Here is a 23,140-nt window from a genome sequence, read left to right as displayed (position 1 = left end):
TCGCATCCTAATGGGCACAGCGGGACCGCCGCACCACTGGCAGGCGGTCCCAGCATTGCTAGGATGGCGGGCGGAATGGAGTCCGCCCGCCATGCTAATAGACCCCGAAGTGTATTAGGGTCTGGGGGGAACGGTCATCACAAGGACAAATTAAAAGGGCATGGGGATCAAACTAACCCAAAGGGAAGCAAATCATTGTACGGATAGCGCCCAAACTAAATTTGGAAAGTAAAGATCTGTCCATCGGGTGCTTAACTGCAGTGAGATAGTTTTCGGGGCCACTAACAGATTTCAGCGTTAGGAAAGATCTAATGGAGTTTTTCGTCAGTGCCCGAGCTTCCCTTTCCTCTTTGGCCTTATTTTGAAAACCAATTCCATTTGGAGACTGCGATCGCCCTTTTGAGGAGATGTGGCTTATTGAAGATATCCATGCAATCGAGGGAGCGGGCAACCGATTTTAAGTAGTTTATCCCGGTATCTTATGGCCATACGTGCATTCCATACAGTCCTCAATCACACTCCTGTTAAACCACAGACTCTCATTAGCCCAGACAGAGATCCATAGTAATAAAGGAGCCAGTTTAGCCTGGTCCTCCACAAAGATCAAACTAAATTCCTCGTGGGTTACAAATGAGGAACTGTTTGGACCCACCCCAAGAGTTTCCTGCAAAATCGGTCCTCTTCTAGCTAGATTCCCTTGCACTCATGGTGCCCCCAGAACACAGCTCCATAAGTCAGAACTGGGAGACACTTCATTTTGTATATTTGCAACAGGGGCAGAACGGGCTTATTACCTACAGACAGTGAAAATCTAAATAAGGCACAGCAGGCTTGGGTGTATTTAGAACAACAGCTGGAAATACAAGGAAGCCAGTTATTCTGGTGGTCGAATGAAATCCCCAGATAAGGAAAAGTGGAGACCCTAGTGATGTGTTGCCCTTTAATATCAATAAGCCTCGTCTTGGCTGATCTCCTCCCGCAGACCATATAATGTGTGTTGGAGATGTTAGTATCCAGGTCCAGGTCGTCCACGAACTTCACAAACCGGTCACCTGGAGTTTTAGCCCATTAGCCGTCCGAGCCATCAACACGGCGTCGTTGGTATATAGCACGGATGGAACCCAGCTACACTTTACCCTCGGCAGATCGGCTCCATTTTCGCTCAAGTGTGTGTGCAGGCTATTAATATATGATAAAAACAATAATGGGGCCAACACACATCCCTGCCTAAACCCTCTCTGTAGGCTAAAGGATTCAGTAGTTTCACAGGCTGTGCTGTATCTATCGCGTGCGTTTACATCCATATGCAAAGCTCTAAGAAAATTAATCAGGTCGGCAGACAGTCCGAGCTCCCCGAGAATGTCCCAGAGCTTGGACCTGTGCACCCGATCGAAAGAGCTACTGAGGTCCATGAATGCAAGGAAAAAGGATCCCTGCTTCGCCACAACATATTTCCCTATAATAAGATTGAGGTTCAGGCATTGTTCTACAGTGCCCATCCCTTCCCTGAACCTGTATTAGACAGGAAAGATGATGCATTTTTCCCAAGCCCAGACTTCAATTTCTCTTAGTGGTGATGGTGCAGACTGAGAGAGAAAAAATGAGCTGGTGTTGTCGACATAAGAGATGTTGTTGAGTCGCTGAAGGACAATACGCCCAACAACCTTTACTACTGAGCATGACAAAGAAATTGGTCTGTAGCAGGTGGGGTTCTGATGATTTCCTTTCCTAAATACAGGGACTATAGTGGCTGATTTCCAAATCGTCGGGAGACCTATTTGGGTTACATCATTAAGAACATTTGCCAGACCTGAAGCCCAGAGATGAGGTTTGTCCTTGTAAAAGTCCATAGGTATTCCGTCTGGCCCTGGTGCTTTGTTGGACAGGCTGCCCATGATTTCCTTATATACCTCCTCAAACTCAAACCTAATCTCCAAAGGGTACACATTATATCCATCACCCTGATTAGAGGGGAGATCTTTGTCCAGCGCGTACACCTTTTGATAATGTGTGACCCAGGTGGCTGGGTGGATGGAGGAGCCTATATCATCTTGCGCAGCCACATTGAGCTGCCTTCCAGTGACCACCGCCCAAAAGCCCCTGGAGTCTCTAGATTTTCTCTTGAACTAGGCTGAGAATGTTACTATTCCATCAAACAGGATTCGAGTGGGCATAGATGTTAGAGTCAAGAAACTCTGAGTTCCAGCTATATGTCTGCTTCCTGGATAGAAGCATTCTTGGGAGGAAATTAATGGACTGGAGGATTTTAATTCAATTACTATGGCCCAGTGAAACTTTTTATAGTGACACATGAATTCAGATTAAAGTTGTGGACGTGCCTAAGCTATCTGCCAAAACCTAAAGCACTCAAGTATTGAAGCATATAGGTGTGCTACCTCCCCTGCTGTTCAACGTATATACTGCAGATTCAATACACCGAAAACACAGTCTTATTTGTGCAAACCTCAAAGTGATTGCAATGCACTTTAGCAGCTTTAGAAATCAACAATGTAATTGTGGGGTTGCGTCGGGACGACAGGGGGTGGAGTCACTGAGCCAGAAACTTTAATAAGTGATCTCAAAGAAGGTTTTATTTTTAAGTATGCCTTTCTGCTCCTGTTAGTCTTTCCCTTGCAAACACAGCTGGGTCCGTATTGATGTTTCGTGGATACTCCAGGTTGTCCTGTGGGGCAGGATGTTAGGCACGTCTTTGGGAACCGGCACCCCAAAGGAAGAAAGGAAAAGGGTTTTAGGGAGACGTCCGGTTGAAGAAACAAAAGGGGCCGGGAGTGAGGGAAACCAAGTGCACACGTGACAGTGCTTTATACAGTTCGGTGAGACGTTGGTTTAGTGCTCGTGAAGGGGAAAGGTGGTAGACTATACAAATATACAACTGGGCTTCTTATTCGGCAGGTTGGTAGCGCCACCCACCCAACCCGATACTGTGCCCCGTACCTTGTTAAGCCCCGCTCCTCCCGCGGGAGCGTGGCGGGGCGAATCGCAGAACCGTTGGCCTCCTGGCTTGTCGCTGCCGCCTCCGGTCTGCCTTGCTCGGTCCTCCTCGTTCGTAGTCTTAGTTTCCTCTTCACTGTTCCGCTCACCGTCTCCTTCCTCTACCTCCGGGGAATCGCCGTCCGGCGTCTTCCTGGTTCGTCCCTCCTTTAGTGATGCTCCCGCGATGACGTCTCCGAGGGGAGGAGTCTCGTCGTCGTGGAATCCCCAGTTAAAGGCGTCACGGTCATTTTCAATCGCGGCGTCACATCCACCCGGTTCACATGGCCAGTCCTCAAATGCAGAAGGGGCGGGCTGCTGAGAGGGGATAGAAGCTGGTAAAAGCGGAGCAGCCGACCACCAATCGTGAGCATTGTTCTGTCCCTTGGAAGGACCGTCCACCCCATCACAGTAATAAACAATTTGACTGTGCATTTAAATCAAAACAAAACGATTAGTGTATAGAAGATGGCCCTTTTGGGTTGTCTACGTAATGAGTGGACAACTACTTGAATAAGATGATTGCTTCAATTTTGGTTAGATGGTAAAAAGTCAGGGTTGAGTTAAGGCTCTATGTAACTCTTTGAAATTGAAAGCATCAGCCTTAATTACTTATCACGTCGTGCACTAGAGATCGCACTTCAGGTGTGATTCCCTTGCTTCCAGTTTTAAGTCAAAACTTGAATCTGCATTATTGTACAAAGTTCTCACAATTAGAGATTAATTGGGAATCCAGGTAGAACACCTGGGTTCTAGATTATTGAGAAAGATGTTTCCATGACATCACCGTACTTCAGATTGTCATTTAGGACTAAGGATTGCTTTCTGAAAATCATTATTAAAAACGGATGCACCTTATATTAAGCATTGTTAACATCCTATTAAGAGGCCAGAATGGCCATTATAGCACTTATCAATACCATTGTAAAAGACAGAACCTTTATGTGTTCGCCTCCTTCTTTCAGTCTTCTTGAACAACTATCGTCCGACTTAACTGTAAAGGAAGTGTGGATCTCGAATATATCATTAATATCATTCAAATTATTGTTCAAGTAAGCTACTAAATCTGACTGTTTTAGAGGAATTGGTTGCCTCAAGGGCCTTTAAGACTCCAAACTCATTAGCTAGGGACTGATGATAACTTGCAAATATATTTAGGAAGCCCATAGGAAAACTCTAAGGCACTATTTATTTTTTGGATGGATTTTTGTCACTGTTTCTATTAGAAACTATTTATGACAGAGCTCTTGGTGACACCAATGTAAATGCTGTTGCCTATGTGGTCATTTTCCCAAACAATCACACATATACTGTGTATCTGTGATTGAATGACATTGGAGAGGAGGAGTTGGGTGAAACCTAATTTTCGTAAAAAACTAGAAATAAGTACCATGGTTCAAGTAGTAGAAGCATGCTTTGGAAGCTCTGCTTTGCAACTAATTGAAGGACTAAATTCTTGAACACACTGCTTGTTAGAAATTGGGTTACTGGTTGAGGGGGGTAAAACACTACTCAAGCAGCAACCACAATCCTTGTCAGGGTTACGCCACAAGCAAACTCTAAATTAATCTGTGCTCAACCCTCTGGTAGCTTGGCATGGAGCAGTCGGGCTTAACTTGGAGGCAATGTGTAAAGCATTTGTGCAGCATTTTAAACAGTAATAAAGTGAAATCACAGCACAAGGAAAATCCCACACCAATTTAGTAAAATAGAGTAAATGTTCTAAAATAAATCAAGGCCAAAACAACAAGAATCCAATTAACAGAATCAGAGATATGCAAGTTGAAAGATATCAGTGAAAATAGCGGCAAGAAGCACAGAGCTGCAACTGTGGTTATCTGGTCACGCTGGACCGTGACAAAATCATAAGAAGCGGCTACAGGGACCCATTTGGGCCAGCTGAAGACAGTACCTTAATCCTGGTTGCAAAGAGATACGCAGTCCCGCATTGCGCAGCAGAAGTGATGTGAGGCCCGGATGAGAGAATGCGTCATGTAGCGGTGGTTCCAGTGGGCTGTGTGGGGTGCGGTAATGTCCTTGCTTGGAGATGCATCTTGCAGTGGTGGTTCTGGAGAACTAAGAAGTGCACGGCGATGTCCTTGCATGGAGATGCATTGAGCAGGGACGGTTCCGAAGGTCTGCGATGGGCGATGCAAAGTCCTTGCATCTGGGAAGTGCTCACTGCAGAGGCAATGCATCTGTTCCGAGGGCAACGTGTCAAGCAGAAGAGGTGAAGCGCCAGTTCTATGGTAGATGCAGAGCACGTTCAGGCCCACTTCCAGGGTCAAGGACTGGGTTCTAGTTTGTTTGAAGCCCGTTCTGTCCCTGAGTCTTTTGTTCAGGAGGTGAGCCAACTAGCCCTTAGAGTCACTCTGGGGTCCTGGGTTTATAGATGCAGGTCCAGTCCTTCTCACTCAGGCAAGAAGGCAGCAAGACAGCAGTCCTTCAGAGTGGAAGTCCTTTCAGCAGCACAGCAATCCTATTTCCTGGCAGTGTCCACAGGTCCAGAAGTGTACTGAAGAGTTGGGGTTAAGGGGTCCAACATTTATACCTGGTGCCCACTCTGAAGTAGAAAAAGCTTCTAGAGGTTTTCACCCCCCTCTGGTGTCAGGCATCCCCTTCCTTCCTGTCCTGGCCCTATCTTCTCTGGGGTTACAAAAGACCAGTGGGAGTGATCAGGAAGATTCTTTGCGATATGTAAGTTTGATAGGTGACAGTTTCTCCCCTTCATTAACTCAGAGTTGCCCATCCTGTCAATACCTAGATTCCCTTTGTCTCACTGTCTGGGAGCAATATATAAAGACCGACTGCCAGCTACATCTAGTCATGTGACCCAGGATCGGGTTGCAGGCACCAAATAGTTATGAGAAGAAAATGCCAACTTAAAGTGGCATGTTCAGAATTTTGATTAACATTCTGACTTTACCATTAAAGAGAACTTTTAATTACAATTCTTTAGACACCTAAATCGACATGTCCACCTGAAATCTCTTGAAGGTTATCACTTAATAAATGTAATAAGGTAACTCAAGGTTATCCTATGGGAGAGTTATGCCTCACAGAAGTGAATAACGAACGTAAGGGTTTACACTACCCGGACATGTAAACCTTAAACACTCATGTCCAACTTTTTAAATACACTGCTCCCTGCCATCTGGGCTGTTTACAGCCTACAATAGGGGTGACCTATATGTATTAAAAATTGGGTTTTGGGCTTGGCAGAGGTTTCTTTTGCCAGGTCAAAGTAGCAGTTTGAAACTGCACACACAGGCTGCAGTGGAAGGGATGAGGCATGTTTAAAGAGCTACTTAAGTGGGTGGCACAATCATTGCTGCAGGCCCACCAGTGGCATTTAATTTATAGGCCCTGGGGACATGGAGTGCCATTTTATGAGAGACTTACAAGCAAATTTAACAGATCACTTGAGTGAAAGCCATTTCTACCATGTTTCAGCAAAACAGGAGGGTTATAGTCAAGTATTTAGGGGAGAGCCACACCAAAGATGCCAGATCTAACACACCACAGCTAAGGATAAATTAACTCTGAAACATCAAAGTATATGTGAGCCACCAGGCCTGTACCAACTTTAAAGTGCTAGATAGTTAGATCACTATTGGTTTGCCATATAAATGGTGCCCGAAAATAAATTAAATTCAGCTTGGAATGAGTGAATGTGATAAAAAGTGGGCCAGAACTAACTGCATTACTCAGAAGTAACATGGACTTTTTACTACATATATATCTCCTTCCAGATATTAAGGGACTTATTACAATGTCGTCCGCCCAACACCGTCGCAAATACAAGTCCTACTCACCTCCAGTCAGTGTTCCCGAGCGCCTAATTACGATGCGAACGCATATGGTGCGGTCGCATACTCACATTTCCTTATCAGAGCATGTGCTACGGCCATAAACCGGTCGTAGCACAAGCTCCCATTGGGGAAATGGGAGGTTGTGTTCATCCCTGCTCCGCATGACTGGCACCACAGAGTGCCTGCCACACGCTGCAGGGATCATATGGTGTCCCCTCCGCCCCAAACGAGAAGCCGCAAACACAGGGGGCCCTTCTATGGTCCCCCAGACTCTCTTTCAGACAGGCTTTCCAAGTCAGAAAGCCTGGCTTGGAAAGCCTGCCCGAAACTGAGCATCATAATCCAGACGGGGTAAAACCCATATGGATTACGGGCTGGTCTCTGACTGGCCGACGGGCTACTTGATGGTCGGAGGTGAAACCCACAACCTCGGTTGCCAAGCCTGTCACCTAAGGTTGGAGGCTTTCCGACCAAGGCCCCTAATTGTAAATGTTCTTATGTTGTGACTTCTTACTGGAATTGCGATAGAAATAGAAATGAATTATTGTTTTAACATGATTTATTGTGGCTTTAAATGGTGTTGAAGATTCGTACTTATTTTTAGTAATCATCAGGTACAGCTATTGACTGACTGGCAGACATACAAGAACTCTCTCCTAAGCCTATATACTGTTTTTAGAATTTGTAGCTATAACAGAAAAATCAAGAATCCTTAAGACAATTCTTGTCACATCTGTATCAAGTTGGCTTATTTTACCTTGCCTACAGATATGGACATTCCGTAAAGCAACATAGCTTTAGGAATTGATTCCTCCATATGTTTCCAAGTATTTGGTTAGTTTATTAGCTTCATGTTCACGTAAGACTTCCATTTGAGAAGAGACTTTGCCACCATTCTTTCTTACACTATCTCAACAACAAACAACTATGTTGAATGAAATATAACAAATGTATTTGATGATTGATTTCCAGAATGATGTAAGATGCTATTCTTCTGGTTTTAGGTCTTGGCTGTGGCCTGGTATATACCGCAACAGTAACCGTTACTTGCCAGTATTTCGACAGGCGCAGAGGTCTTGCACTTGGCTTGATTTCAACAGGTATTGTTTTTCAGTAATTGTTAAGCAACCAAAATGTCTAAACTCTATGGAATTATTGACTATTCTATTAAACAACTTAAGCTAGTAAAATCAGATATAATGTAATTTACCTTTACATCAGCACAAACACATGCCTCCATTTTGTTCAGAGTGGAATATGAAATGCTAATACAAGCTAAAGTAAAATATTACAGAATGTGAAAGTGGTTGAAATAAATGGGCAACGTGATGATGCATTCTAGGTCACTGCATTACTTTCAGCTGAAAATCTATATCTAATATGTTCTCAAACAACAGTTATTTATAGTGACTCAGTAAAACTCAATTCTGTCCTCCAAAAAAGTGATAAGGCACACTCAGGTTCTACCCCTTATCAGATATTGTGGCCTTGTGTAGTCCTCCTAAACTTGCCTACTAGCTTATTTCAGGTACTTTTTAAAATAGAACTTTTGGCATCCGTGTATCCCTAAACTCTAAAGCATGAGTCACAGGAGATTAACAAATATATGCATAGTTGGATAACATAAAAAATGTTCTTAAATATACATTGTATGAGTTGCCCAGACTCTCAGTGAGCACATCACTACTCCACTGTAATGCACATGGCAGAATGTGCAATAGCTCATCTTGTTGTTTTTTTTACCTTGGTTTCTGTCCTTTGATTAAGCACTTTTCTGAGCAGAACCTCCTTTCACTACATGCCCATGAAATAATAAGGCATACCCTTACCTTTTGCAGGTTGAGAGAAATTTACTCCAATTCTTGACAAGAAAAGCTTTCCAGGGTGTTAACCCCTTCCATGCATCCAACGTCACGGTGTGTGTGTGCGGAGGACAGCCGGGGGTCGTCCGAACCTCGTCCACTCATTATTACGCCAGCACCGTGACGGAATTCGCGGAATCAGTTAATAGCCGAGCAAAACGTTTGCAAAACTTGACACGCGTACTAGTTGGTATGGCATTCTTCATACTTAGGCTAGGCACCTGCTACCTACCCAGGGATGAGATTTACTCCGCAGTCTGTGAAACTGGTGGATTGTATGCAGGATAAATTGGATTCTGGAAAGACGTGTGTCAATCATAATTCTCTGAATCAGAATCAGGCATTTTCCGCCTAGTGTTATTTCTTTTGCACATATAAGCCCCAATAACACACTTAAGAAAACATTGTGAATGGTCTGATTGCCCAAAAAGACACAGGCCCTGATTCACAAAGGTAAACTTACACTTTTGTGTAAGTTTACAACTGTTTGCTATTCACAAACGTATTTTACAAGTAGCATCTTAACGACTGCAGAGTCTCCACACATAAAAAGATAGGACTGTCTTTTTGTGTTCAAAATATTCTATTGACTTTTATAATAAGCAATAAACTATACAGAAAAAAGCACCGAAAGAGGTACTTACGAGAATATAGCATGATATGAACAAAAATATAATAAAAGTAACTATACCATTGCAATTATAATATGGTATTAAAAGTAAAATTGATAATAAAAGCGGGAGGAATAAATAAATTAGACGTTTATATAAATATGTCTTGATAGAGCTGCTTACTTAACCTTAAATTCCTAGCACATTCAACAATAACACATTAGAAATATATACTTATAAATCTAGTGCTATATGATTATCAATCAGTTTCCAAAATAAATGATGAATAGATTTGTTGTGTATTACACCCAATAAAGTCAAATTGGCACGTCTTCTAGTTAAAAGTATCCATGATCATCAAGTATGAATCGATAATGATGAAGAATTTTTCCAACGAGCAGTAACAGATTTTAAAACAGCAGAGACTAAAATATCTAGGAGTTTGCAATTTAAATCAGATATGTTTGTGGCTGTGGATACAGATTTGCAAATCAGTATTTTATACGAAAGTATATCATGGAAATTAAATATTTCTGTAATAATATCCCAAACCTCATTCCAATTATGTTCTAACAAACCAGGATTAAGATTACAATGCCAACAATTAGGAGAAGGTAGAAGTTTTGCATGAAATAACTTTAATGGAGTTCATAGGTAATTAAATAATATGAAGGTATTGTTTTGATATCGAGACACAGGTAGCCTTCGAGAAATATTATTCATCCAAATGTTCTTTCATATAATCATGAGAAAACAATATAGTTCAGTATTCAAAAAAGTGGAGAGAAAGTTAAAATGATCCCCTTCAAAATTATTAAATGTTTTATAAAACACTGCTGCAGCATGAGATGATATAGCTACCATTTGAAAATAATTTTCTAAAACTGAGGTGACATTTAAAGGAAAATTCCCAGGAAAAGAATCAAGGATAGAATTACATAAAAGTTTGTCTTTGGAGAAATCCGAAGGAGGTAGAAGAAATATTTGCCATAACTCATCAAAAGTTTAAAAAGTGTTGTTGTGATATACATCTTCGACATAAAAAATACCACCTTGAAACCATAATTACCAACATTTTGCATTTTGGGCAAGTTTTAAAATGGATTATATCATACAGACTTACTTAAGGTATGGGAGTTATAAGAATAAAAAAAATTGTTGAAATCTTGTAATATTAATTTTGTAGATTTCAATATTACGGATTTTCCTAATAAAGTTGTAGAATTTGACATAATCAGTAAAGCAGGTAAAAGGAAATGGTGATATTTGACCTTTTTCTATGAGAAGTCATGCTGGTGTATTATTAAGGTGAGTATGATTGAACCAAAAGGAGCTTTGTTTTAAAATAAATGTTTGATGGTAGATGAGAAAATTTGGTAAACCAAAACGTCCATTACATTTAGCCATTTAGAATTTTTAATGACTTATATGAGGAGTTTTATTATTCCATATAAACTTAGATAAAAGATTATCTACATCTTTATAAAACTTAAAAGGAAATTGAATAAGAATCATAGAAAGGAGATGAAAAGATGTTTGGGGAACAATAACAATTTTTATAGAATCTATTCTTCCCACCATGATGGATTCAAGGTGGACCACTTATAAAATTTGTCTTTGATATGATTTAGAGTACAGTCACAATTCAATATAATTGATTGTTTATTGGTGTGGGAAAATAGAATACCAAGATATTTAAGATGACGTTTTTAAAGTAACATCGTTAATGATGATGCCTTCAATTGCTGTACAGTTTCTGATGGCCTCGAAAGAAGGTTCAATAACGCAAATAAGGTACAAAATACATATTGCAAATGAACTGTCAAAAGCTTTTTCAGCATCTAATGACATCACACCAGATGGTAGAGACAATGGCTGACCAACTTCAATTGCATAGAATACAAATCTAGTGTTCTTTACAGAATGTCTCTTGTTTCATAAAACCAGATTGATCAATATGAATAAGGGAATCCAGCACAGAGGTCAACCTGTATGCAAGGATTGTAGCATACATGTATAATCTTGATTTAAAAATTAAGTAGGGCAATAGTTTGAAACAAAAGTGGGTTCTTTACTAGGTTTCAGAAGAACTATAGTCAGTGCTTCAGTGAAGGACCCATGTGTTGACCCTGAAATGCTAAAGTAGGTAAGAAGATTGAGCAATGTTTTATAAGGTGCAAAGAAAATGCCTTATAACATTCAGAGAGAATACCGCCTGCAACAGGAGATTTAAGCAATTTAAGAGAATTGATAACCCATTCAACTTCTACAGAAATCCGTAAATACAATTTATCTTTAACTGATTGGGACATTTTTAGTAATCCACAACTTTTCAAGAAATTATCAACAAATGAGGTATCACTCGATGGACGATTATTGTATAAGGTTGAATATTAACTCAAAAATTAATTTACAAAACTATTTGTGCGATAATACAATATTACCATGAGAGCCATAGATTGCATTAATTTGAATTTTATCTTTTTTAATACATAGATAATTTGCCAAAAGTCTTCCAGCTCTATTAGCACTAAAACAGAATTTAGCCTTATTATTAGAGATTTGTATGCCGGCCCTTTTACTCAATGTTGTGTTTTTACTCATAACAAATTTTTATTATTTCATTTTATTGGTGAAATATTAGATGTGATAAGGAGTCATTCAAACTCTGCAATTTGTTTATCCAAATCATTAATTTTAGAGCTAAATAATGTGTTATAATATGCCATAAAAGATATAGTTACCCCTCTGATATGTGCCTTTAATGCATCCCATTGATTTACAATAGATGCAGAGCCTTCTGGGTTAAAATAAAAATAATCATGGAGTGCTCCGAAACGTTTTGGTTTATTTTTTCCATTAAGGACAACACTTATTTCATATGCCATCGACATTGAGAATACTGAGTTTCAAGTTCAAGTTTCAAGTTTTATTTATTATGATAAGGAACTCTATTGAGGTCCACATAAAACAACATATACATACAAAGCAACAAATGTATAAAAAAGTTTCCATCACAAACACTTGTAATAACTTAATACAGGTCCAAAAAACATTTGAAGAAGTTGTACAGTTTAAAAGCAAACATTTCATTAGGAGGGTTAATCAAGGCTGCCTTAAACAAAGATGCAGATAATATGTTAAGTTGTAAGCAAGTTGGTCTTAACCATCTACGCCTGCCAGGCATCAGTGCAGGGCAAACAAACATGACGTGATCTAGATCTTGATCATACAATTGGCAAAGATCACAGCGTGCCGAACAACCAAACCAGCTGGCATGTAAAACTTTTAGCGGAAGCAAATTGTGTCTTAATAAGTACACCAGTCGTCTCACACCATGGAAAATATTCCAGTACATATACGGTTGAGCTTTCCGCAAGGTATAAGATTCAATCACAGGCGTACAACCTTTTTTCGCTAGGCAAAAGTCTCTATCTAGACTAAACCCCAATTCCCAGGAAACTGACTTCAAAACATTTTTTAATTGATGAGGGGACAATAGAAATAGAGTCTCCTCATCTAATTTCAATTGTAACACAGCAAATCTGAAGTTTTTTACAATCGATGAGAAGTCATTAAAAGATCCTAATAATTCATTTTTTATGAGGTTTCTTAAGGTATTGGGTTCACCTTTAGATAATGCTACTACCCAGCGTATGATACTAGCCAGACCTTGTACCCTGCTGCTACGTAATCCCAATTCCAGTCTCAAGGAGGCAGTCGAATTTGCTGTGCCTACACACATTAAACTCCGAAGAATTTTTCCTTCTGCAGAGTTTAAAAAACTCCATTTTTTTGGATCAACTAACTCAATTCCATATAACAGGGAGGCAGGAACTTTCGCTCTGAAGACATCTAAAAGAATAGAAAAATGTCGTCTACCTGTGGCTTTATACAGCGAAACTAAGCTCTTTCCCTGAGAAATGGCCTTCCGAGAGTTATTGTCTATGTGTGGTTTGTCACTTAAAGTATGAGAGACAATTTTACCTAAAAAGGTATAAGAGTTCACACATTCTAGTTTTTCCCCCCCCACAACCCATGAAAAGTTAAAACATTTAGGCTTCTTTCTACCAGAAAAACAAATCACCTTGCTTTTTGCCGTATTTATAGATAAAAAATGACTTTCAGCAAATTCAGAAAGTGCGTGCAACCGATTATTTAGGCCCTTTGGGGTGAGATCCAAAATTAGGATGTCGTCTGCATACATTAGGCATGCAATTGGAACACCCCCCAGGGACGGAGCAATACCGGCGGAAGCCGAAAGGGCGATGGGTAAGTCAACAGTATATAAGGAAAATAGCAACGGAGCCAAAAGGCAACCTTGCTTTAACCCATTAGATGTTGAAATTAATCTCGATACGCCGCGATCACCTCCAAGTAATACTCTGCACCAAGTGTCAGAGTACAAGGCGCGAATTAACTTAATAAGTGATGCAGGCATACCTAGGTTAAATAACTTTCTCCACAGCAAATTTCTGTCAACTTTGTCAAAAGCGGTGGAAAAGTCAATAAAAGCGCCATATACCTGACCACCCCGAACTTTCACATATTTTTCATTGATAACTTGTAATGCAGTCAGGTTATCTAAAGTTCCATGATTTTGTCTGAAACCAGTTTGCTCCAAGGGAAGGATTTTATGTTCAGATACCCAATCATTAATTAAAGAAAGCACACATTTTGCAAACACCTTACCAATAGCGTCAAGCAGGGCAATTTGACGATAATTTTGTGGTAGATCTCTTGCCCCTTTTTTATATAAAGGGACAATGATGCTTCCTTTCCAGGAGGGGGGGACTGTTCCGCTAAAAAAGCAGAATTCAAACACTGGAAAGAGTATTTTACTCCAAAGTTCACTCTGGTTTTTTAATACTGAAATTGGGATTTTGTCAGGACCCATCGCACCAGAGGAGCGCATATTCTTAATGGCACATTCAATTTCCTTTACTGTTGGACAGTCTAAAGTAGGTGAAACATTCTCAGATTCAATTTTAAACTCAAAAGAATTATTATTACTGTACAACTTCTTGATATAGTGAACCCACACCTGTTCCTCAATGGCAATGGGCGTAGGACTGGCTCTAGTACCACAGCCTTTGCCAATTAAGGACCAAAAGGTCTTAGTTTGGCGATTATAAGAAGCTTCCCTCAGTTGAATCCAGAGGGCATCTTCCTTAGAACGTTTTAAACGGGCCTTAAGCCTGACTCTCCTTCTTTTTAGAATAGACAACTTACATTTAGCTTCTTGGTTAAAACTTAAAAATTGTCCCCTTACAACTTTATTTATTTCTCTGTTTAAAGCCCGTAGAGGGTAAGGGGCTAAAAGGGACTGTTTCACACCTGATTTCTTTTTTGCACAAGCAGTTACGGAATCTAAAAAATTTGTAAAACATAACAATACGCTCCCTTCCCAGAAAGGTAAATTCTCAACAGTAGAATAGAGAAGAGGCGCTAGGTTTTCAACAATACAAGGATTCCAAAAACATTTCCCTGAGCTGGAATCAAAATTCACAGAATCTATATCCAGACTCCACGGAACCGCTTTCTGAAGACTAATGGAGACAGAAAGCGTCAATGCATTATGGTCACTAAGATTTGATTCAATGACCTTCATATCCTTCAACAGGTGAAAACCGGCATAATCTATCATGATAAAATCAATAATAGATTTTCCCTTATTGAATTTACGAGTAAAAGCTGCCGGGATATCAGATGGAAGCCTCCCATTTACAATTACACAATCCGCTTTAAGTAAACCATCTAAAATAAGTTTACCTCTTTTGTTAGTTTTAATTTTGGGGGGGAACTGGGCTGAAGGTATATTCAGAGATTCTTCCAATGCGACATTTCTAAACAACTCCAACCCGTAGTTAGATATATTACAGTTTAGGTCCCCAAACATTAACACATGCGGAGATGGTGAGAACTCCAAAACTTTAGTTAAAAAGGTAAATAAAGTTTTTAAACCAGTATTAAAACGACAATTAGGGGGAATATAAATGTTTACCACAATCAGCAATCTATTAGGGCAATCCTCAAATACATCTTTTAGAATTATTGCTTGAAACAGTTTTCCTGGATCCAGATAGTGTGAATAGTTCCATTGCAATCTATTAGATAACAAGCATGCTAACCCTCCCTTAGCATGGCCTCTTCTAGTGCTGGTTGCGTTAAAATCCAAAACAAAATAGTCTTTATCCAAAACGAAACTTCCATCCACCCAGGTTTCTTGCAAACAGATTATATCTGCCTTTTGAGAATGAAGGAAACCCAATTTCTCCTTATAATCTTTGAATCCAGCAGTGTTCCATGAGATGAATTTCAGCTCCCTGTTAAAAATTAGAATCCTGAATGGAACGGGGAGCAGATTTACTCGCAAGGACTCCAGGAAGCCAACTCCATTTAGATTGATCATCCTTCACTGTCTGCTTAAGAGGAGGGTTTTTGTAGGAAACTAGCCTTTCATTCCTAGCCACACAAACTTTCAGATTCTCTGATCTAAGATTAGACCAATCCGACAATCGCACACCCGAATTGGCGGAAAGCGATAATGAAACATTAGCGGCCGTATTTAAAATACATTTTTCCCCAAAGTGTGGCATCACATCTATCCCTCTAATTTGAAGATCCTCAGCCCATTGAAGAACAAGATTTACCACAACCTTAGAATAGAATTTCACCCTTGTTGATCTTAAAGGCTTCCCCACATATGAATTGAGGAGAAGTACCAGATCTAATAGAGAATACTGAGTAGTATTACGTTGTAGAACACATGAAAGAGTGAATGATCAGAAATGTCTCTATGATGGATAGTCGGATCAGAAATTGAATGAATCAATAGACGGAATATTAATAAATAGTCAATTCGTGAATATGAATTATGAGGATTGGAGAAAAATTGAAACTGTTTCTCTGTTGGGTGGTGTAAGCGCCAAATATCAACCAATTAAGTAGTTTTAAAAAAAGATTTCTAAGTGAAAAATGCTTTAGGAGGATGATATTTAGTTTGAGATTTATATCCAATATAGGGCCACATATTAGGTTAAAGTCCCCTCCAGTGATAAGCGGAACATTACCTAATTTGAGCACCTCCGTGGTAAAGAGAGACCAAAAATTAGGACCATCAATTGTGGGGCCATATACATTAATCAGGTGAAGAACAGTATTATCAATTTTAATTTTGACTATAGCATAACGACCATATGAATCAGAAAATTTGTTTAGAATTTGAAGATGTAGTTTTTTAGCAAGAAGAATAGCAACAGCATGTTTTTTATAACGTCAGGAAAAAAAACCATTACCAACCTATTTTGTATGCTAAAACTGTATCATCAATATGAGTCTCCTGGAGTAAACAAAGATCAGCTTTAAATCTCGCTAACTAATCTAAAACTTCAGTACACTTAACAGGTTGTCTTAATCCTTTACCATTTAAAGAAACAATTTAAATATTATTAACATTATCCATACTCAAATATGAAAGAAGACAGCAAGAAAGAATGAAAATGAAAGTGTAGAAGAATAGAATGTAGCTCTAAATATAGAATAAAAGGAGTTAAAGGAACGACAAAGACACACATTCAAAAGACAGCATAGAAACATAAATAATACTGCAAGGTCATATACACACATGAACAAGAATGACCTGCCATAACAATGCCATTATAGCAAAGCTCGGAAAGGTAGGCTATACGTAAGTCAAAAAAGTTATGGCATAGGAATCAAGTATCAGCCTCATTAGTTTCCATGGAAAGTAGAGCATGTTAATCCAGAAAAGCAAGAAGTTCATCTGGGCGTTGAAAGGACTTGGAGAAACCATCTTTCCAGATTCTCATACTAGACAGATCAAAAAGACCATATTTAAAACCATAAGTTCTCAGTCGTGATCTAAGCTCAGTTGCTCTTTGCGTAATTTTACAGTTTCATTAGCGAACTCTTGATGTATGTACATTTTATTACCATTCATCATTAAAGATGGGATGTCCCTAGCTGCTTTTCTGATGATCACAAAATGATGGTGGTGCAAGACTTTAAAAATCATTTGACAAGGTTTTTCTTTACATGGATTATGGTGTGAGGGAACTCTATGCGCTTTATCCGTGAACTTTAAACGCAACAGACCAGGTAACAGTTTTTCCCAAAATTGCCTGGTGTCATTGCTTTATACATCTTCTGGTAAATTAAAGATGCACAGGTTATACTATTGATTGCGATTTTCTAAATCCAAAAAGAGAGTACTCGTTGTCAAACTTTTTGCTGCAGCAGGTGTCCGACTGTCAATTTTTGATTTGTTGTCTTGAACTTTAATTGTATTATCTGAAACTTTCATAGATAGACTAGCCATGTCTCTGTGTATATTTCTCATTTCTGATGCAATAGAGTTGATAAAGAATGCTCATTAGAGTCAACATGTAAGGTGTTTTCCTCCATAATAGCAAATAAACAGTTTTAAATATAAGCACAGCCTAAATTGGAAATATAAAGAATTCTGAATAAAAGTCATGCAAATGAAGGCTGTGCAGCTGCTAAAACCAGCTGTTGGAGTGGTTGAGTCCTCAGCTGCGCCCTCTCCTAAAGATAACTCTGTGTTCCTGACAGGAAACTTCCTCAGACCCTTGCTGGAAAACCAGTGAGAAACTCTTTGGTAAAATAACCACAACCCCTCTTTACACGCTCCAGAAAAAGGTAACCCCATGAAGCGCTGATCTCAGAGAGCTGATACAGATAATTAATGATGTAATACCAGCCTTTAGTCTGAATAAAGATCATTAATTATTTGGTATTCATGTAGGATCAGGAGGGGCGGCCATCTTGTTTTGGGCACTCATGCAACTCCAGTCCTATCTTTATATGTGCGGACACTCTGCAGCCATAAATATACCACTTGTAAAATACCTCAGTAAATAGTAAACAATCAAAATGTACACAAAAGTGTCAATTTACCTTTGTGAATCACCACATTAATTTTATTTAAATAATCAAGCCCATTTACTACAAGGTAGTACCATGGCCAGCTTCTTCAAAATTGCCACTGGCATATATCACTGTTTCACTTTTGTGATGTTTAAGCTCGCCCAGATGTGATTTAGAATCTGAAAAAATATGCTTTTTAAAAACTGATGTGAACATCTGAAACAATGTAAGAGAGATGGTAAGGTTTCCAATCCTCACAAATTCAGAAATAGGTGATTATTAAGCATATATTTCTTACCTCATTTTTTTAACATGAGCAAACCTGAGTTTCTGTTTCCAAGAGTCCATGTTTCTACATATGATGATAAACTGGGGCCATGTTACAGTACTTTCAAATTTGAAGCAAGGTATCACATTTAAGCATTTTTCCCAGGGAACATGTTGTTAGTTTTAATATTTATATCTGTAGTTAATGTCATGTCCCATAACAGAAATATAATGATGCTAGTGGGCGTAGTTTTAGAAGAACTGATCTCGACAATTATATTTTTTTGTTTGCCAAATGATAAACGCTAATCTGTGAGCTGCTCACCCCGCCGGGAGTGTCCGGTCACACTCAGTGCTGTTTTACTGCAAGGAAGTCACGGTTCCAGGTTCCAGGTTTCGCGATCAGGCGATCAGCCGTCAGGGAGCGAGGAACTCGGACTGTAGCTGCCGCCCGCTGCTATCGTCGCCGCTGCCGAGCTCGGGACCGGCTTGGTTCTGTTCACGTTTCCCGCCAAACCCCCCCCCGCGCAAGCCTGTCATTCGAAAGCGGCCGCGGGGGTCGAGTGTGGTGGAGAGCCGGCTCTGCAGAATGGACCACACCGGACTTGTAGTGCGGACCGCACCGCCCCCGTTTGGCAGCTTGCGGTTAGCGGCTGGCTTCCCTCTGTGGTATGTGGCTGCGCGGCTTGGATCTAGGGCAGCGGCAGTGGCAATCTGGACCCAGTGACGTGAGCATCACGAGCCTGAAGCCGTCGTCCGTGCACTGGGGCACAGGACCTGTCCTGGGACCCGGGAGACGGAGCCCAGGAGGAGAGGTGAGCGCGCCCAGTCGTAATCCAGTGCAGCAGTAGACCAGCTTTCCCGACTCAGCCTATCTCCTCCCCGTATCTTTTGTCCCTTACTTGCTCCACCCCCCCCCCTCAAGATGTCCCACACTAGGGAGTGGTGACACACCCACGGTTTGAGCCCCAGCCTGCTCCTTTCGCTCCTCTTGTTGCCTATCTTCCCCTAAGCCAGTTCATCAAGGGGGGAGAGTGTGTCGTGTTGGCTGACCAAAGTAGGAGTTAGGCTGGCCCAGACCAGAGATTCGCCAAGGTGTCCTGCCGTCAGGAGCTTCGCGCGCCCCAGTTCAGACACAAAGACACCAGAAACCAGCCCCTGGAATCATATCCTTAAGAGCCTGAAAAGTCTACAAACCCAGCATAAAACCCGGAAATGAGAACAAGAGGAGGGGAAAAAAAGGATAAACTCCCACAAGCTACCTCAAAAATCGTAAAAGTGGAGGGTAAGGATGAGGACGAGGACAAGGGCAAGGAGGGAGCCTGTATGTATGTCAGTCCCGGTAAGCCCTCCACAGTCCTGGGCCAGCTAAACACAGAGGACATATTAATTACAGAAGCACGGCACGAGTGCGCAGCTACAACAGAAGCACCAGCCGTCGAGGCAAGCACCATGGAAACAGCAGAAACAACAGAAAAAAAACCAGTAGACTCTACCCCTCAAGCCAAGCATGCTGGAAGCAAGAAAACAACTCGTTCAGCTTTAAACAGGCATAACTCCTGCCCGAACAGCAGCAAACGGGCATTGATTACAGACTTTCTAAAGGTAGCAATAAAAACTACTGAGTAAAATCGGAGTAGACACGTGCCCAATCATTCCAAAGTTACCAATACAAACATCCCAACTATCGCTGATAAAGACCTCCAAAAAGATGACAACTCGATCGGTCTAGGTGATAGAAGTATCACCAACAGTGAGGTTAAAGGAAGGAAACGAAAGAAACCCTGCATATGGGATTGGATTCCACGGGTGATAAGCATAAAGACACCAAACACCCCCAATTACAAACACCTAAAGCCCTCCTCCTTTCAGAAACCTGCCAAAGTAATCCCTTTCATGTAACTGAGGCTCTCATTCACTTTCACTAGCCAATTTTGGATATGCCCTGCCTGTCCCAGCAACAAAAATCTTCACCTAGCTACAGCGGACACAGCAGCCCAAACGGGCATACCAAAAGGGAGCCATCACATCAGTCGAATATAATCACCCTGAGCCCCTTGATGTCTTGAGCTTTCTCCCCTGCCTGTCGGCGGAACTCCAAATCAAATACCTATAATCAAGATAAATTTGATTCATTGTCCCGCTCACTGGAAATAGATAAATACAACTGCCAGGAACTCAGTCAGGGCAATGTAGACGACAAGATACCAAGCCAATCAAGTTACCCAGGATACTCCACCTATCTACCGCTCTCCCAAAACAAGGTATCACCCACTATATTCTCTGGCCGGCTGAGCGAGCCACCCACAGGGTAAACTCACCACTTGGAAAACCGCGCATGCCAATCACCAGTAGAAAAAAATCGCCCTTCCACATCCTCAGTCTGGCCTCACCTGCTAAACACAATGGACACCATCAGCAAGGCAATGACTCTTCACGCAGACAAATTGGATACCCAAGTCGACCTCCTGAACATACTCCCCATTCATGTTCAGGGGGTGGAACAAAAGTTGCATAGCTTCAACGAGATGATCTTGAGGGTGCAGCGAGACCGGGAAACAACATACCAAATGTGTCAATGCCACTGCACCCACATCATCGATAAACTAGCCTCAGTGCCAACTTTATTGACAGAATTACTGGTTACAACAAGAGAAGTTTTGACCAAGTCCCCAACACCAATAGAGATTGAAAAAGAAGCGCCAAAGGAAAAGGTCTTGGACGGTCTTAACTCCCCTGTGGGGCTTAAAATCAGCAAAACGAGTTCAACCCCCGGACCAACCGAACTAAGCAAGACAACTACACCTTCACCTAATCCACCAAGCACTCTTGACAATTCCAGTGCTTTGGACTTATCACTTCAAGCTCAATGTAAGCAGTCTCCATCAAGACAACCAAAAGTATCCAAGCCACTAACTAAACGAGAGAGAAAACGACTGAGAAAGTCCAGAAAGACCAAACACACAAGCCATGCACCAGATCAATTCCGGCTAAGATCTGTTCAAAACGGAATTCCTGAAGATGACAAAGTACCACATAATAGCATTGAATCAGCCAGGCCCAAAGAGCAATCGACTTCACCTCCTATGCCGCTAGTCATCCAAAGTACTTCAATTCTCATCTCAAGGGAGCCACCTCCGCCAGAAAAAATATATAGTTTATTCAAACCTGCAGCAAGTAAGGTGAAAAACAATCTAAAAACTCAGGCCACACAACCAACAGTAAAGTGCACCTCAACGACCACAAGGGAAACAAGACTGGGGGAGGCCACCTTGACCCAGGAAATTGGCCCAATTTTAGGCAGTAATTTAAAAACAAATAGGGGAGGTGAAATTCATATACAAAGAAACACTCCGGAATTCCGAGATTTATTTCCGATTTTCCCAGAGCCCAAGGTGGCGAAGAATGAAATCAGAAGGAGCTCTGTAAAAGAGTGGCCGCACGACACGCCAAACAATAACAAATTGGTTTTTAATCCCCAATATGTCTCAAGGGGAGTGCATGACTACCTCAACAGAACTGCACTGCTCAAATTATTTAAAGCTCTTCCCCCCCCTTGAGCCATATCAATTCCAATGATATCGAAAGCATTGAGTTCGAACAAAACTCGAGTCCCACGGGTCAAGAATTAACAATTGCCACATTCACCAATAATACTCCTATCGAACAGATCTGGCAGCAGAAGGACACGTTTGCCAAATGGGGCATCGAGCTAAAAAAGATAGTCCCTTCCTGCTATCCCAGTCCATTACAATAACCAACTCACTCAATGTGTTTGTTAAAAGGGGCAATAGGCCCAGATCTACGCAGCCTTACAAAGGAGAAAGAGTCCTTGGTCAGGAAAATCACCATCACTTTTGACCATCCTGAAGCCAGCAAGCCCACGGGTTTCCGGCACCTGAGTATGGCAGTTACCCCCACTAAAAAGGCATGAATAACCCCAACAGCTTCACACACATACCAAGGTTGCAATATATGTTCTTGGAATGTGCACGGCCTGCACACAGAACTAGAAAATCCTGACTTCATGGATTTTATAACACAGTACAATATTCTTCTGTTTCAAGAATCATGGCAGAAAAGCCCTTCTCCAATAATTGGTTACAAAGAATTTCAGATTCCGGCTAAAAGAGCAACTAAATACGGAAGAGCAAAAGGAGGCCTCTCCACCTTTATTTCAACAGAAATCCCATGGCACGCTTCTATAATAGATCTAGACTGCTCTTGGATGTTATGTGTCAAATTAAATGCCTCGTTGCTCCACATTCTCCTTATACTCAACATCTACATCCATCCAGCATCTAAGCAAAAGAGCTTAAGAATTGAACAACTAATCACATCTCTAATAACACATAAACTAGCCTACCCAGATGCTAACATCATACTGTCGGGTGACTTCAACATGAATTTACAACACAACAGCAATAAGGACACAACAGAGGCCATATTAGCCTCCAATCGACAGGTTTCCCTCGGTAAGGGATGCGAAGCTTGCCTGAATGATCTCTCAATGCAAGTGCTCAATGGTCAAAGCCCAACAGATCGGCCCCCAGCACATACAAGGGTCACCCAAAAATCATGCTCAACCATCGACTACACGTTTACGGATTACGACCTTTTCCCGTACATTGAGAACTTTCAAATAAAAAATAGGGCAGAAAGCGATCACCAACCACTAGGGAGTTTC

General features: G+C 41.0%; 1 protein-coding gene across 1 annotated transcript in view; it reads left to right on the top strand.

Annotated features, from left to right (window-relative positions):
* SLC16A9 (solute carrier family 16 member 9) overlaps window positions 1–23,140 on the top strand; it is a 307,892-nt gene that overhangs the window by 268,846 nt on the left and 15,906 nt on the right. Inside the window, exon 4 of the mRNA XM_078642646.1 lies at window positions 7,808–7,903. Coding sequence (XP_078498772.1) covers window positions 7,808–7,903 — 96 coding nt within the window. The remainder of the gene's footprint in view (window positions 1–7,807; window positions 7,904–23,140) is intronic.

This window comes from Lissotriton helveticus, chromosome 5_1 (assembly GCF_964261635.1).
Source record: "Lissotriton helveticus chromosome 5_1, aLisHel1.1, whole genome shotgun sequence".
NCBI classification, from domain to species: Eukaryota; Metazoa; Chordata; class Amphibia; order Caudata; family Salamandridae; genus Lissotriton; species Lissotriton helveticus.
The sequence above is the reverse complement of the archived record's forward strand: the minus strand, read 5'-3'. Positions and strand labels throughout refer to the sequence as shown.